The sequence below is a fragment of the Acipenser ruthenus genome, chromosome 47 (assembly GCF_902713425.1).
Source record: "Acipenser ruthenus chromosome 47, fAciRut3.2 maternal haplotype, whole genome shotgun sequence".
NCBI classification, from domain to species: Eukaryota; Metazoa; Chordata; class Actinopteri; order Acipenseriformes; family Acipenseridae; genus Acipenser; species Acipenser ruthenus.
The window spans coordinates 2,968,211-2,985,240 of NC_081235.1; the positions used below are offsets into that span (position 1 = coordinate 2,968,211).

Consider the following 17,030-nt stretch of genomic DNA (forward strand, 5'->3'; position numbering starts at 1 on the left):
TGTGAGCTGCGCTGTGTGAGCTACGCTGTGTGAGCTCCCCTATGTAAGCTCCCCTGTGTGAGCTCCCCTGTGGGAGCTGCGCTGTGTGAGCTACCCTGTGTGAGCTCCCCTATGTAAGCTCCCCTGTGTGAGCTGCGCTGTGTGAGCTACGCTGTGTGAGCTCCCCTATGTAAGCTCCCCTGTGTGAGCTCCCCTGTGTGAGCTCCCTGTGTGAGCTACCCTGTGTGAGCTCCCCTGTGTGAGCTCCCTGTGTGAGCTCCCCTGTGTGAGCTCCCCTGTGTGAGCTCCCTGTGTGAGCTCCCCTGTGGGAGCTGCGCTGTGTGAGCTACGCTGTGTGAGCTACCCTGTGTGAGCTACCCTGTGGGAGCTGCGCTGTGGGAGCTACCCTGTGTGAGCTACCCTGTGTGAGCTACCCTGTGGGAGCTGCACTGTGGGAGCCTTCGTTCTGCAGCTGTATACTCTTGGTATCTGTAGGGAAACTGATCTTCTGGCAATGAAGTCTGTATTCATTGTGGTCTTTCCACTGCTCATGCATGCAATTCAAAACAGCTATCTCATTACATGCACATAAAGTACGGATAAACACAAAATCCAAAGAATATAAAAACATTGCTAACATTTTTGACATGAGTTTTAATGACATGTCGGCAAATTATATGTTAGCATTTTCTAGCAAATGCACTGTAATGACAACAAGCATCAATTAACTCCCTTTTGATCAGCTTCTAGTGCATTCCTGTTATGTGTTTTCTTTGCTGTGACTTTTTTCTAAGTAATATGCACTGGGATTCACTTATTTAAACTAAAAGAACGGAAGAAACTAGTCAAAGTAAACTTTGGCAAAGAGATCGGGGTGGCGATCTGAAAGATGTTTTAATAAATTGGTGGCATTTCCTCCTTTTGTTTTTCACTTCTTTAAAACACGTTCGACATTTTGGCTGTCCGCCTTCAGCCAGAGTGCTGCTGTCATCTGGCTGAAATCCTGAATAGTTCCACATCAAGCTTCTCTCCCGCATTCTCCAGGACTGCTGCAGTAATTGAATTTTCCCAGAGCACGCAGGGTAGTCGGTCACTTCCACTAAGCGGAAATGAGCAAGCTTAGTTCATATTGTTTTTAAAGCACACAATTACACAGCTTTGTTTTAAAAGAAAAAAAAACATGGTATCGAAAAACCGTGATCCTTCGATATTTTTTATTTTCCCCCGATATTAGGTATCGTAAGTTCTAGTGTTCATTTTGGTATCATGATATACTGCGGAACACTAGAGCAAATATAAATGTGCTGTCTGTCAATCTCTCTGATCAACAACAACCACACAGGCTCAGTATCTTCTCTAATCTATCCCTTAAAGATATAGGGATCGATACAGTGTGTTAGTCACCATTAGAGGTGTGCAGAGAAACCATTACTCAGATTTACTTGGAAGACGTCATCAGAAGTGGGCGTGGCTGAAACCGAAAGTGCCGTTGAAGTACATCTTTGACCCTGATTTTCATTCAAAGTGATCAGGCAGTATTGTGTTTATTTAACAAAGATGTATATCGTTTTGAATGCACATCGAGAAGTGGCGACCACTTAGACCAGATTGCAAATCTGCAAGATGTGTTTATTTTGTATAATGTATTTACTAGTTATTGTAGGTTTATTGTTATTCGGGGGGTGCTTGTGTATAGTAGTAAAGCATGATTACATGAATCAGATAAGACAGCAAATCTGCAAGGCATGCTAGATATTTGAGTGTTATATATTGTGGTGCTTGAATCTGCAACCTCAAAAACATACAAACACACACAGACAAACAGACAATAGCTTGTGTGTGCAGAGTAAATTAAAAGCAGAGTTATTAGTTATTTTACAGGCATGTAGCTTAAGTGTTGACTGCATGTATACCTGTAATTGTATTAAAACATAGCTTTGTTGCCCTCTTACCCAAACTGAATGAGATGATATCTCTTATAATAATATGAGACACCCTATACAGACCGTCTAAACTTATGTAAAGAGGTAAGGAAACGGTTTTTTTTTTTTACCTAGTTAAATGTCACTTGAGTGGAAAAAGTCTGGGCTCTGCACAGCTGCACTGTAATCATAACAATCACAGTGTAACCCTGAGCCCTGCAAGTTTCACTAATCTACCCGATCTTGACATCAGGAAATAATAAAACAGACCTGAGTTTTTTAACTCAAAAAACTTAAACTGCAATCCAAAATGATTTGCACATGCTGCAACCAAGTGAACGGTACTGACGGAAACGGATCAATGTACATTTTATTCTAGTCTAAAGCAACAAATTCACCTCTTCGCATGACACAATGGATTCAGCTGCAGATGAAAGTTTGGGAATTCAGTTCCCTTTTTAAATGCTGTCACTCCATGTAAAACAAACTGTTCTGTTCAACAATGCTCAATGAAAGAAAACTAGAAAGCTAGAAAGCAAAGGGAAAGAAAATGACTGTACTGTTAAAAGCTGAAACAAGAGTGCAGTGCTGGAGTGCAGTGTACCTGCTGATTAGTGAGAGGGAAGAGGATTGCACAGGCTGGAGTGCAGTGTACCTACTGATTAGCGAGAGGGGAGAGGATTGCACAGGCTGGAGTGCAGTGTACCTGCTGATTTGCGACAGGAACAGGATTGCACAGGCTGGAGTGCAGTGTACCTGCTGATTAGCGACAGGAAGAGGATTGCATAGGCTGGAGCGCAGTGTACCTGCTGATTAGCGACAGGAAGAGGATTGCACAGGCTGGAGTGCAGTGTATCTGCTGATTAGCGACAGGAAGAGGATTGCACAGGCTGGAGTGCAGTGTACCTGCTGATTAGCGACAGGAAGAGGATTGCACAGGCTGGAGTGCAGTGCACCTGCTGATTAGCGAGAGGGAAGAGGATTGCACAGGCTGGAGTGCAGTGCACCTGCTGATTAGCGAGAAGGAAGAGGATTGCACAGGCATGTATCTTCTGATTGCAGCTATAGTAGTTGCCGCAGCGTCATTAAAAGCAAATACTGACATCCTGCTGTTTCCATGATGCTGTGTGTTTACTGAGTTCAAACAGCTGCCAGGTTTCACCTAGATCTACAAACAGTCATACCAATTAAAGCCCTCGATGACATCACCTGCTGCATTTGGTTCTAGTGCATAAAATGCGTCCTAAATGTTTATATAATTGGGAGAATGTAGTTGCAAATAATTTTGGGGGGGCCTTAAGAGAACTTGAAGGAAACTAGTTAAATTAAGGGATGTCTTAAAAAAAGCTTAATATCCCACAATTTCTGATTCATTTTGCTTTATATTTTCATCAAGAAATCTTCTTGAAATGTATGGGAATTTCAGAAAATAATTTCTCCTTGTTATCCATAATTACTGCTAAATGGGTTATCCATAATTACTGCTGAATTTAGAAATACCGAAAGCAACATAATAAATTCAATGACAAACGTTCTTCAAGAAATTCACAAAGACTTATAGACTAAATGTTTACCATTGACAACATTAAAAAAGTTTGAATTGATTGATTGATTTATTTTTATTTATTAAAAGAAGCATAGGATATGTAAAGAAATTACATTGTGTGTTATCCTGTTGTTCCAGGACACTCAATTATTTGAAGAGATTTGTTCAATTTAAACACAACTACTGAAACACTCAAACTAGTGTAAAAGTAGGAAACCAAGGACTTGATTTGCCACAGTTGAGGTTCTATAAGATTTTTTAAAAAGTACTGTTTTTGCTATATCATATCCATAACTATTAAACACTGAATTTACAAATAGTTGAAAAGTTTGCCACTGAATTTATGACCTTTTTCAGTACTTCATCATTTCTGCTATATCTGCATACATGCATGCATAAGAAAAATTGAATAAGTTCAAGAGCTATGTTCCAGGTTAATAAAAAGGGAAAACCTTTGTAGGCTTGACATGTGACATTCTCCACGTGTGCGGTGTGAGAGGTACAAGACACAGCATGGAATTAGTCAGAGATAAACACTGAGCTGTATAGACGCTAGTACATTAGAGCACAATTCACATGACTTTTAATAGCAGGCTAATGCAGGCAATAGATCAAAATGGTTGTTTGGATTCATGTAAACCTTGCTAAACTGATTAATTGCACTTTTTTGAGTGATGAGTTGGTCTGTATTTTTTCATGGTAAAAATGGCTTATTTCATAATCTAAAATGAGGGATTTTGAGATTTCACGACTAAACATAAAGCAGAGAATAGTGATCACATTCAAAATTGGTAATTTTCTCTAGAGTCATTATGCAACAAATGTTCATAAATATTTAAATGCTTACCTGAAAAACAATAAAGGACATAAAAATGATAGACACTGAGGAACATCTGTCAGTCCATTTCCAGGGAACTGGATATAGCTGGTGTGTGATTCATTTACCTTTACTGAAATAAGTATTCTGAAAAGCTATTATGTATTCTACATTTTTATTAGCTGTATAACAGGACTATCATATGTATGATTTTTACCAGCTGATGATGGCAGTGTGGTCCAGTGGTTAAAGTCCAAGGCTTGTAATCAGAAAGTCACTGGTTCAAATCCCACCTCTGCCACTGACTGGCTCACTGTGTGCCCCTGAGCAAGTCACTTAACCTCCTTGTGCTTCATCCTGCGGATGAGATGTTAAATCAATGTCCTATTGTAAGTGACTCTGCAAATAATGCACAGTTCACAGCCTACCTCTGTAAAGCGCTTTGTGATGGTGGTCCACTATGAAAGGCGCTATATAAAAATAAAGATATTATTATTATTTTTTTTATTATCACATCGCGTGCTTGTCGCCACTGGTGTGAAAGACGGTGTCGCAACGAAAGTACCATTTTATCGCAGGACAAATCACATTGTGTCTGGTGTCCTTAAGGCTGCCACACACCAGACGCGATGCGATTTTTCATTGGGCAACAAGATACTTTCGCAGCGACATGACCACACACACCAGAAGCGACACAGAGGCGACGGTACAGGTTTGAAAACTGCCAGATTGACAAAACTATGTTTGAGACTGGTACATATTCCTCAACATGATGTGGAAATGATGAGTGTCTTCTATGACGGTATTTCAACATATATGTAAATCATACATATCAGCTTATCCAGTCCCTTCGAAATGGACTCCCATTATTTTTCCTCCATCATTCTGGATGTTGCTTCACCCTGCTGGACCACGTGCATTGAAGCTGTTCTCTGATTGGTTAATTCCCTAGTTGTCGCACGACAATTAGTAAAAAAATACGATTCATTCCTATTTATTTTTCGTCGCTCCAGTGTCGCCCTGGTGTCACTCCCGCGTCGTATGTGGTGTGAAAGATACTTATCAAAAGTATAGGTTCTATTAATTTTGTCGCATCGCATCGCATCTGGTAGGTAGTAGCCTTTACTGGTTAGTTTGAGACGCAGTCACCCCCCGCTGCGTCGCCGTTGAAACTGCTCAAAGCTAACATGCAAATGAGGCCACGCCCCTAAGGATATGCCGACCACTGGCACCAACGCAGATGGAAAAGGACACAGCCAAGCATGTCACCAAAATCACATTATAGGTTAAAGGCAGTTTGGTCCCAGAGGCAAAAAATCAGGGGCAAACATGTTTTGCCCTAGCGTTCAAGGTTTGTTCCGCTATTAAAATTAGGCCTATTGACTTCATGTTTTTTATATACCTCCCCTCCAAGAATGACTGAATGGCAAGCAGGGGGTGTTCAGGTCAGGACTGAGGTATACTCTCTGTCTTTCTCTCTGTTGTCTTTGTCTTTCTCTCTCTCTCTCTCTCTCTCTCTCTCTCTCTCTCTCTCTCTCTCTCTCTCTCTCTCTCTCTCTCTCTCTCTCTCTCTCTCTCTCTCTCTCTCTCTCTCTCTCTCTCTCTCTCTCTCTCTCTCGTAGCGCTGTGAGTGGAAGCTCTGGTGCTGCCTGACTGTAGCCAATGCCATTGATCTAAACTTTCTGGAGTACTTAGCTATTTGTTTAAATACACGAAGGAACAAATACCATTTTAATAAATCTGTAGCTTTATTCACTGTGCACCTTTGGGGTGAGGGTTTATACAGAGACATGAACTATTTACATAAGCAGTATGCATCACCAAAAACAATGCATTTAAACTGAGAGGATTATGGCTTAAGTCAAGGAATATAATACTAAAAGCATGATCCAACAGCCGAGAGCCGCTGGCGAGATACTGTGTGGTCAGCCTGCGATGTCCCTAACAAGACAATTATTGAAGATCCAATGAAAGAACTACCTGGCTTCTCCTTGCCTCGAAGACACCGGACTGCACTGGACTGTGTTAGAACATAAGTGTGGAATTGAGGAGTCTCCTAACTGTGACTCCAGTGAAGTGCAGTCCATCACTCACACCACCGGTCACTGCCCAACACGCTTCTGCAGGAGGTACAAATGGAATCCATCTGGGGACCCCTGACGTCATTGAGTGGCTTTCCAAACTGCCATTGAACCTGTGCTTTTATTTGATTTATTTGATTTAATTAATGCAAATCACCCCCTGTTGATTTAAGTCTGTAGGCTACACAAAGAGCCTTATTCAAATAAAGTACATCATAGTGCATGATCAAATGTCTGACTTCTTTAGTTTATTCCTTTAGATCAGCTCCATTTATATAAAATATATAATACTGTATGAAATAAGAGTGACCCTGATTTATCCTGTATCCCTTATAAAGGTTTCCTATAGTTAAAGCACAGCAAAGTGTAATGCAGCATAGTAAAGCAGAGGTATGGTAACGCATACCTTAAAAACTGTTAAGGCCATTCTCATGAGTGAAATAAACACAGCACTCTTTGAGTGTTCATACAGCGTTCTGTTTATATAACACGTACTGTATACTGTAAGGAAAGTATGTTTAAACTGAAATTAAACAGCGCAGTTCAGAGAATTACTCTCATCAATCTCCGCATTGTGTAATTTGGAACAGTGCGATTGGAACACCACAAGATTGAAGATGAGCTTTGGATCATGATCATCTCTGTTTTGTATGGCAATTGAAAAGCAATAGACAGAGCTGATAGTTGTACATTGAGTTTGGAAAGCCTCTCAATGGCGTCTGGGGTACCCAGATGGATTCCATTTGTACCTCCTGCAGAAGCGTGTTCGGCAGTGACCGGTGATGTGAGTGATGGACTGCACTTCACTGGAGTCACAATTAGGAGACTCCTCAATTCCACACTTATGTTCTAACACAGTCCAGTGCTGTCCGATGTCTTTGAGACAAGGAGAAGCCAGGTAGTTCCTTCATTGGATCTTCAATAAGTGTCTTGTTAGGGACATCGCAGGCTGACCACACAGTATCTTGCCAGCGGCTCTCGGCTGTTGGACCATGCTTTCAGCATTGTATTGACTTCACAGCCCTCTCAGTTTAACAATGCATTGTGTTTGGAGATGTCTTTTTAGGTACCATAACAGAAGCAATGCTAAACCTATATCTAGTCCCCAGAGCCAGCTCTAGTGCAAATCATACTTTTTAGTTTAAAAGAAACTCTAAAAGTAACCAGAGAGAACTAGAATTATATTAGTTACAATCAAACACGTTTTTTGTCTTAGTCACGATTATGAAAATCTTCATTCAAGTACAAGGAAATTAATCTATTTTTGTTATACAAGGAAACAGCGTACTGCTGGTTTAAATATTTCAAAACCATTTTTGCATATCAATTATGAGTACAGTTTATACATTCCAGGGTGGTGATATTGCGATCAGCCACAGTTTAGTATAGCTGTAAATCTCTGTGTAATAGATGAAACTGTGTTAAGACTGTTAGATACATTTTCAGTGAAAATACAGACTTGATTTAATTATAACCAGCTTAATATTCTATTTTTGCAATTATATGAAATGTCCACATACAGTATTCAATTACAGTGGTTTCAACTGCTAGAAACTTTTTGGAAAAAATGTAATTATCCTTGCAAACAACATTTTAAGTTCCATGTTCAGTACGACCTTTACTACTACGGAAGTCAAAATACAGTTTATGATAATTGGCTGAGAGGTTATCAAGATATTGGTTAAAGTGTAACACAGACATACAAATCCAGTATAGAAAACACACAAATAGGCAGCCAGTTTTCTATCACTGCCCCTCTGCACCTTGAAACGTGTTTGTAAAGCGTAATCTCATCACAATCTGATACACGTGCCGCTTTCTCAAAAACCAGTCCACAGATGAACAGTGACCGTAATAGAGATGAGGGAGTTCCCTGCGAGACACTAACAAAGAGGTGAGGGAGTCCCCTGTGAGACACTGACAGAGATACAGAGGTGAGGGAGTCCCCTGCGAGACACTGACAGAGAGAGACAGAGGTGAGGGAGTCCCCTGCGAGACACTGACAGAGATACAGAGGTGAGGGAGTCCCCTGCGAGACACTGACAGAGACACAGAGGTGAGGGAGTCCCCTGTGAGACACTGACAGAGACACAGAGGTGAGGGAGTCCCCTGCGAGACACTGACAGAGACACAGAGGTGAGGAAGTCCCCTGCGAGACACTGACAGAGACACAGAAATGAGGGAGTCCACTGCGAGACACTGACAGAGAGAGACAGAGGTGAGGGAGTCCCCTGCGAGACACTGACAGAGAGAGACAGAGGTGAGGGAGTCCCCTGTGAGACACTGACAGAGAGAGACAGAGGTGAGGGAGTCCCCTGCGAGACACTGACAGAGAGAGACAGAGGTGAGGGAGTCCTTACGTACAGTACAGTGCGTCTGTAAGGGGATATAGTGGAGGTGGGTGTACGTACAGTACAGTAAGTCTGTAAGGGGATATAGTGGAGGTGGGTGTACGTACAGTACAGTACGTCTGTAAGGGGATATAGTGGAGGTGGGCGTACGTACAGTACAGTACGTCTGTAAGGGGATATAGTGGAGGTGGGTGTACGTACAGTACAGTACGTCTGTAAGGGGATATAGTGGAGGTGGGTGTACGTACAGTACAGTACGTTTGTAAGGGGATATAGTGGAGGTGGGCGTACGTACAGTACAGTATGTCTGTAAGGGGATATAGTGGAGGTGGGTGTACGTACAGTACAGTATGTCTGTGAGGGGATATAGTGGAGGTGGGCGTACGTACAGTACAGTACGTTTGTAAGGGGATATAGTGGAGGTGGGTGTACGTACAGTACAGTACGTTTGTAAGGGGATATAGTGGAGGTGGGTGTACGTACAGTACAGTATGTCTGTAAGGGGATATAGTGGAGGTGGGCGTACGTACAGTACGTCTGTAAGGGGATATAGTGGAGGTGGGTGTACGTACAGTATGTCTGTAAGGGGATATTGTGGAGGTGGGCGTACGTACAGTACGTCTGTAAGGGGATATAGTGGAGGTGGGTGTACGTACAGTATGTCTGTAAGGGGATATAGTGGAGGTGGGTGTACGTACAGTACAGTATGTCTGTGAGGGGATATAGTGGAGGTGGGCGTACGTACAGTACAGTACGTTTGTAAGGGGATATAGTGGAGGTGGGTGTACGTACAGTACAGTACGTTTGTAAGGGGATATAGTGGAGGTGGGTGTACGTACAGTACAGTGCGTCTGTAAGGGGATATAGTGGAGGTGGGTGTACGTACAGTACAGTATGTCTGTGAGGGGATATAGTGGAGGTGGGTGTACGTACAGTACAGTATGTCTGTGAGGGGATATAGTGGAGGTGGGTGTACGTACAGTACAGTATGTCTGTAAGGGGATATAGTGGAGGTGGGTGTACGTACAGTACAGTACGTCTGTAAGGGGATATAGTGGAGGTGGGTGTACGTACAGTACAGTACGTCTGTAAGGGGATATAGTGGAGGTGGGCGTACGTACAGTACAGTATGTCTGTAAGGGGATATAGTGGAGGTGGGTGTACGTACAGTACAGTATGTCTGTGAGGGGATATAGTGGAGGTGGGCGTACGTACAGTACAGTACGTTTGTAAGGGGATATAGTGGAGGTGGGTGTACGTACAGTACAGTACGTTTGTAAGGGGATATAGTGGAGGTGGGTGTACGTACAGTACAGTATGTCTGTAAGGGGATATAGTGGAGGTGGGCGTACGTACAGTACGTCTGTAAGGGGATATAGTGGAGGTGGGTGTACGTACAGTATGTCTGTAAGGGGATATTGTGGAGGTGGGCGTACGTACAGTACGTCTGTAAGGGGATATAGTGGAGGTGGGTGTACGTACAGTATGTCTGTAAGGGGATATAGTGGAGGTGGGTGTACGTACAGTACAGTACGTCTATAAGGGGATATAGTGGAGGTGGGTGTACGTACAGTACAGTACGTCTGTAAGGGGATATAGTGGAGGTGGGTGTACGTACAGTACAGTATGTCTGTGAGGGGATATAGTGGAGGTGGGCGTACGTACAGTACAGTACGTTTGTAAGGGGATATAGTGGAGGTGGGTGTACGTACAGTACAGTACGTTTGTAAGGGGATATAGTGGAGGTGGGTGTACGTACAGTACAGTATGTCTGTAAGGGGATATAGTGGAGGTGGGCGTACGTACAGTACGTCTGTAAGGGGATATAGTGGAGGTGGGTGTACGTACAGTATGTCTGTAAGGGGATATAGTGGAGGTGGGTGTACGTACAGTACAGTATGTCTGTAAGGGGATATAGTGGAGGTGGGCGTACGTACAGTACGTCTGTAAGGGGATATAGTGGAGGTGGGTGTACGTACAGTATGTCTGTAAGGGGATATAGTGGAGGTGGGTGTACGTACAGTACAGTACGTTTGTAAGGGGATATAGTGGAGGTGGGTGTACGTACAGTACAGTATGTCTGTAAGGGGATATAGTGGAGGTGGGCGTACGTACAGTACGTCTGTAAGGGGATATAGTGGAGGTGGGTGTACGTACAGTATGTCTGTAAGGGGATATTGTGGAGGTGGGCGTACGTACAGTACGTCTGTAAGGGGATATAGTGGAGGTGGGTGTACGTACAGTATGTCTGTAAGGGGATATAGTGGAGGTGGGTGTACGTACAGTACAGTATGTCTGTGAGGGGATATAGTGGAGGTGGGTGTACGTACAGTATGTCTGTGAGGGGATATAGTGGAGGTGGGTGTACGTACAGTACAGTATGTCTGTAAGGGGATATAGTGGAGGTGGGTGTACGTACAGTATGTCTGTGAGGGGATATAGTGGAGGTGGGCGTACGTACAGTACTGTACGTTTGTAAGGGGATATAGTGGAGGTGGGTGTACGTACAGTACAGTATGTCTGTGAGGGGATATAGTGGAGGTGGGCGTACGTACAGTACAGTACGTTTGTAAGGGGATATAGTGGAGGTGGGTGTACATACAGTACGTCTGTAAGTATGTAACTCTGTATGTCATGCTTCACACATTTCCCCACAGACCTGGATATATCTGGAAAAGTGCTTTGGTATTAACATTCTTTAGCTTCAGTTATTGAGAGTATCCGACTGTGTGGATATGTGGGGCTTCTGTCTGTCTGGACATCCGTCTGTCTGTATGTCACACTTCCATGTATCTGGAGAACTGCTCACCTAATTGTCATTAAACTTGGTATTAACCTTATTTAGTTTAAGTTATAGAGAGCATTCGATTCTGGGGATATAGGGGTGTGTCTGTCCGTACATCTATTCATCTGTTGGTCACACTTATATTTCTGCATATATCTGGATTATCACTTAACAAATTGTCACAAAACTAGGTAATTGTTATTCTATACTATTGTGTAAAGGAGTGTACAGTCCAAGGCAAGTCACCTTTCTACTATCTATATCCAATACAGTGGCACTAACCCAGTCCAATGAATCCCAAGCACTAAAAGGCTTCTTTGAGACACCAGACACTAAAAGCTTCATTTATCTTTGCGATGACACAGAAGCAAATATTTTAAATCCAGCGTAGTTCTGTCTAGGGTTGCTTAGGTCGTTTCAAGGTTTGCTGTCAGCTTTTATTAGCAGGACAGTTCTGTCTCCTCTCAGCAACAAAGGCTGTAACGTTTCATTTTGAAAAGGATCAGTTTTTCTGGAACGTCTCACTATTTTTTCTTCCATTGAAGCTGCAGCATTTTTTCTGATGAGGCAAAGAACAGCACAAGATGAATTAGTGTTTTTAAGTTTTTACAGAGTTCTGCTGTTCAAATTGTATCCTAATTTTAAAGTACAGTGGAACGTTGCATATCTGACCGTCACATGACCACCCTGATCAATTAACCGCCTCGCTAAATAAATAATTACATATTAAATGTAGGCTACGAGAGTAATGGCATTGGCAACAAATGCAGCTTCAGCGATGGAAACAGAAAGAAAGCGTTATAGCAATCAGCCTTTTGGTGCGTTCCCCTTTAAGAGAGGCGGGCTGTGTGCGTGTGTCAGTCAGCTGCGTGTAGCAGTGAGGTTTCAATACACCAGTCGAGAAAGCTTTTATTTTGTGCAATGTGTTTATATGATGGCGCGCACACTTGCAGATATTGGCAGCGTGTTGTTGTAGCTCTGAAATGCATTTCAATTAAACAAAGCCAGCTTCATAAACACAACGCTCACCGGCCATTTGTTTAAAATAGCCAAAGCAATATTCAAACTGAGCTGCTTATCGGCTGTTGGCAATGTCAAGAAAGAGAGCAAAGTACCGTGACAGAGATATTAAGAAAGCAGAACCAGGGAGGCAGGGTCTTCTAGAGTTCTACATTTACCGTTTGTTTTGTATAGCAAACTGCATAGCAACACTGTGTATTTGTAGCCTAATTAATCTTGTTTACGTTTGCTTACTTTTAAAGCAAAAAATGTCCCCATGTTTAAAGCAGTTTGCGTGTTGTTTTTGTTCACTAACCTATTTATGGATGTGTAAATGCTTTTTCTATAGATGTTCACAAATCCGACTTTTTCACATATCTGCCTATACCCCAGTCCGCAGGGAGTCGGACATGCGACCTTGTACTGTAATCCTTTATAAAACTGCATGTTTTTAATACTTCCTTTCTTTTCTGTATGCTATCATACTATGTTTGTTCTGTAGGGTTCTTGATATGTTGTTTCTGCTTACATCATTATTTGCTAATTTCCAAAAAATGAGCAACAGAGAAAGATAGACGCAATAAGATATTAAACAGGTGGAGAAATGAAATACAACAACACTGGGTAACACTTTACATTACGGGTCTCTTATTACTGTGTATTTACAAGTAGTTACTTAGTAAATACACATGTAATTACAATGTTATTATGCATAGTTTGTGCATGGTATAATCCTAACCCTAAGCCTAACTCTAAACCCTTTTTTGATACAATTGTGTACTTACACGCATATCGGATATTGTAACTGCATAATAACATTGTAATTGCGTGTAAGTACTGTACATTTATGTACTATGTAACTACTTTATAAATACACAGTAATTAGAGCCACCATGTAAAGTGTTACCCATAAATGTACAAAATATCCCTTTAATTTATAGCTGGTGCAGTACCACTTGATACAACTACTAGTGCAATGGAATGTGCTGTAAACAGGGGGTGCATGTTACTGCATATATAGTAACTTAAAACAATTACAGACAGACGGCAATGCTTTCTTCACCATGCATAGTGATGGGGTTCTCAGTGTTTCATAGGGCAGGCCCAATAAGGGGGCTCGATATTGAAAGCTTCTACTCTGTTGGTTTCAACTCTTGGAATCCAATCTAGTCATCAGATCTAAGGTCATACAGTGTATTCTTTTAAAAAATGAATGAACTGCTCCCTTCTGCAACTAAGTTGCCTCTTGCAGCAGAAAACTAGCCATTGTATTTGTTTAATAAGGCACTCTGTGCAGTCTGCACTGCTGTGCGCTGTAGTATCTTGCTATAAGTACATTAAAAGTAAGTCTATTTTAAGACCCGGGTGGGATAGTTATGGTTTCATGATGTATACCCATCAGCCTGTTAGTGCTGAAAATAAAGGCAGCTGTAATAAAGGCAGCAGTTTTCTGGATATGATTGTGTGTGTACGAGTTATTAATATTTTGCACCAGGTACAAAAGACACAACATACGGGGCAATGTGAAGTCAAGACTTCAAAATATCATATACACATCATGGAAAAAACAGGTCTGCTCCCCACTCTGAGCTCTGTTTTATTTTGCAGCTGCTGTGAAGAGGAAGTTGTGAGGAATTCAGTGTGGTTAGAATGTAAACACAGGCAGGGAGAGATGCGGGAGTTCGCATGATACTCTACTTCCTTTACAATACACAGTCTAACACAGTGATGCAGCCCTTCATTCAAAACCATATTCAGTTTTGAAGCTTATGCATTCACTATGCTTTATTACACTTTGCTGTGGGTTTACTATGGTAAACTTCTATAAGGGAGCTCCCACCTGCAGCTCAGCCTCTCTTAACTCTCATGGATGGCTATCGGCTGGAATCTTGCAGCATGCTATATGATATTTTCTATATATCACAGTGCATGCTATACAAAGCTGTGCCATGCATCCTTCTTAACTAATAAGCCTCAATAGGACTGAATTTAGAACTAATGGTAACTTAAATGATAGATCTTTCGACTATTAGTCTTTTTCAATGTCAACAAATGTCAACACTTCTAGTCATTTGTAGCTGGCTTAGGTGGGTATTTTCAAGGTTCATATACGGTTCTAGTCATTTGTAATTGAATTTATGAAGTTTATTTTGGGATTTCTAAAGTCTGTAACGTGACAAGCAACAATTACATCAATGTGGTATTGTACATGTTTGAATCTCTTTGAAAACTTCTGAATCAGCTCAAAACATAGGTGTATAGATAATAACGTCTGGTTGCTATCGAAGTGTTGTCATAGCATACTGTAGTTATGGTAACGAAATCATTGAATTGTGTGACACTGGACTAAATATTGACACAGGACTGCTTAACAACGCAAATGTGGCCCATATGGCAAACAAAACAAAAATTCCCTCAATGTTCAGGAATTTTTCACATGTAGACATGTGTGCTGGATTTTTTTAAGCACTTGGGAATCACCCTGGATTGTGTCAAGCAACTGTGGTTATCCCAGGAATACTGACACTACTAAGTGGTTGATGCATTTCCAGAAGGACCCAGAAGAAAAAGCTTTAGAAAAATCCAGCTGTGGCTTAGCAGAGTTTACTGCAGGTTGATCAAATCAAAAACAAGCAGATAGTTGTTTTGTCTCAGTGCCTTTGTAAGTGCTCCTTAAAACTATTTTTTTTTAAAAAGTCAGCAAGCAATTTCAGCTTGTAAAATCCTAAATGGTCTTAGTAAACCCAAGTCACTACACAGAGAGTAGTATGAGAGAGAGGTCCCAAATGGTACAAGTTGAAGGTACAGTAGGCAGCACTTATACAGAGTTATAAATGCATGGAATAGTTTAGCAGGTGAAGCAGTCACATGAACAACACAATTCAAAAACAATCCAATTCTGAGCAATGGAAAGAACCATGTGCTGCCTGTTACCATAGATGGACAAACAGCCACTTCTCGATCCCTACATCCATTCATTACTACAAACGTAGGGAGGTTATGCAATTATTATACAGTGCTCTAGTTAGACCTAGAATACTGTGTCCACTTTTGGACACCTCACTACAATAAATCCGTTATTGCACTTGAGAAGGTAAAGAACTCGGCTGATCCCAGCACTCAATGGCATGAACTACAAGGAAAGGTTACAAGAATTGCATCTTTTCAGCCTACAAAAAAGAAGGGAAAGAGGGGACCTGAATTGATAGGTAACCCAAGACACTACTTCAAATTTAGCACAGACAGTAGACCAAGGGGGAATACATGGAAGCTGAGTAAAAGTAAGTTTGGAACAGAAGGTAGGAAGCACATGTTTTATGCAGAGGGGACCTAGGTGATGTAGTCAGATCTAAAACACTGTCCTATTAAATTAGATCCCCCCATTAGAGGAGAATGGTGTGCTAACAAGGGACGAGCCTTGATGGGCCAAATGGCCTTTTCTCGCTCCCTAACTGTTCTTATGCTCTTATGTTCTTACCTGGGTGTATGTGCCACGGTAAATCGCCGCTGAAGCCGAATGCTCTGATTAACCATGAGCTTCCGAAACAGCAGAGGGGAATTCCAGGGAGAGTTCCGGGGGGAATTCCGGGGGGAATTCCGAGGGGACATTTTGGGAGAAGCACTAGGAGAATTCCCAGAAGACATCGGTATCTTCAGTTTCGGGGGGCAATCTTCAGAGCCTCTCACCGCTTCAAGTCGTTCACTCATGTTTAGCTCCAAAAAACAAAAAGTCCTCTAGGCTACGACTGAATTTCTCTTTTCTAGTAACCAATTTGCGTACATCATTCATCTGCTTCCACACTGGCTCCTCTAGAACAGTTAGTGCTGGCAGGCAGGGGAGTGCTCGTAAAAAGCTCTTGCCTTTCCCCTTGTGCGCATCATCTGTTTACATCAATGCTTTCCTCTTTAGACTTAATATGGTTTGTGAATGTATCCCAAGCAGAACTCTACTAAGCAAGCTCTTTCTTCTACAGTTGAGTTAATAAGAGATTTTCATTCCTTCCGACGGGTATAAACATTCAGCTCTTCCACCTCCCATAACACCCTCCTCCTCCCCCCTCCTCCTCCCCCCCTCCTCACTCCTGTCTGACCCACAGTGCCTTCCTGAGAAATCTCAGTTTGGTTTTACTTTCAAAGACTGGCGGTCACATGGGGGGCCCCATCATAAAAAAACAGACAAACCAAGATCTAGATCTGGACAGCCAAGAGCCATGACCACTGCAGAGTTTTATCTGAAGCTCTTCAAGTTTGTCGTCTTGTTCTGAAAGTTTACTGGCTGGCTGGCTTTAATTAGGCATCTTAAACAACTTCTGAAAAAAAGTCTTTTCACCATGTGTGGCTGGGTGTTCCTTTCTCTTACTATTTTAAATGAACTGCGTGTGTTGCCTAGTAAAGTCATCAATTAAATTAGACAATCACTAATCTGCCTATTGACAATTTTTCCAGATTTTCAGTTCCAGTGGTTTGATTTCATAAGCACAACAAATCAAAACAGAAGCAATGGGGTGTTCTAATACATGTGCATACTGCTGTACATTATAGTATGCTTT

At 41.9% G+C, this 17,030-nt stretch overlaps 1 protein-coding gene across 3 annotated transcripts in view; it reads right to left on the bottom strand.

Moving 5' to 3' along the window:
• Positions 1–17,030, bottom strand: part of LOC117428892 (cAMP-specific 3',5'-cyclic phosphodiesterase 4D-like) — a 196,365-nt gene that overhangs the window by 88,051 nt on the left and 91,284 nt on the right. The window contains exon 1 of one of the 3 annotated variants that reach the window (XM_059014055.1): positions 15,959–16,460. The exons of the other annotated variants lie outside the window; for them this stretch is intronic. Within the exon in view, the coding sequence (XP_058870038.1) occupies positions 15,959–16,188 (230 nt within the window). The 5' untranslated portion in view covers positions 16,189–16,460. Of the gene's footprint in view, positions 1–15,958; positions 16,461–17,030 lie in introns of those variants that run through there. 3 annotated transcript variants of the gene reach the window in all.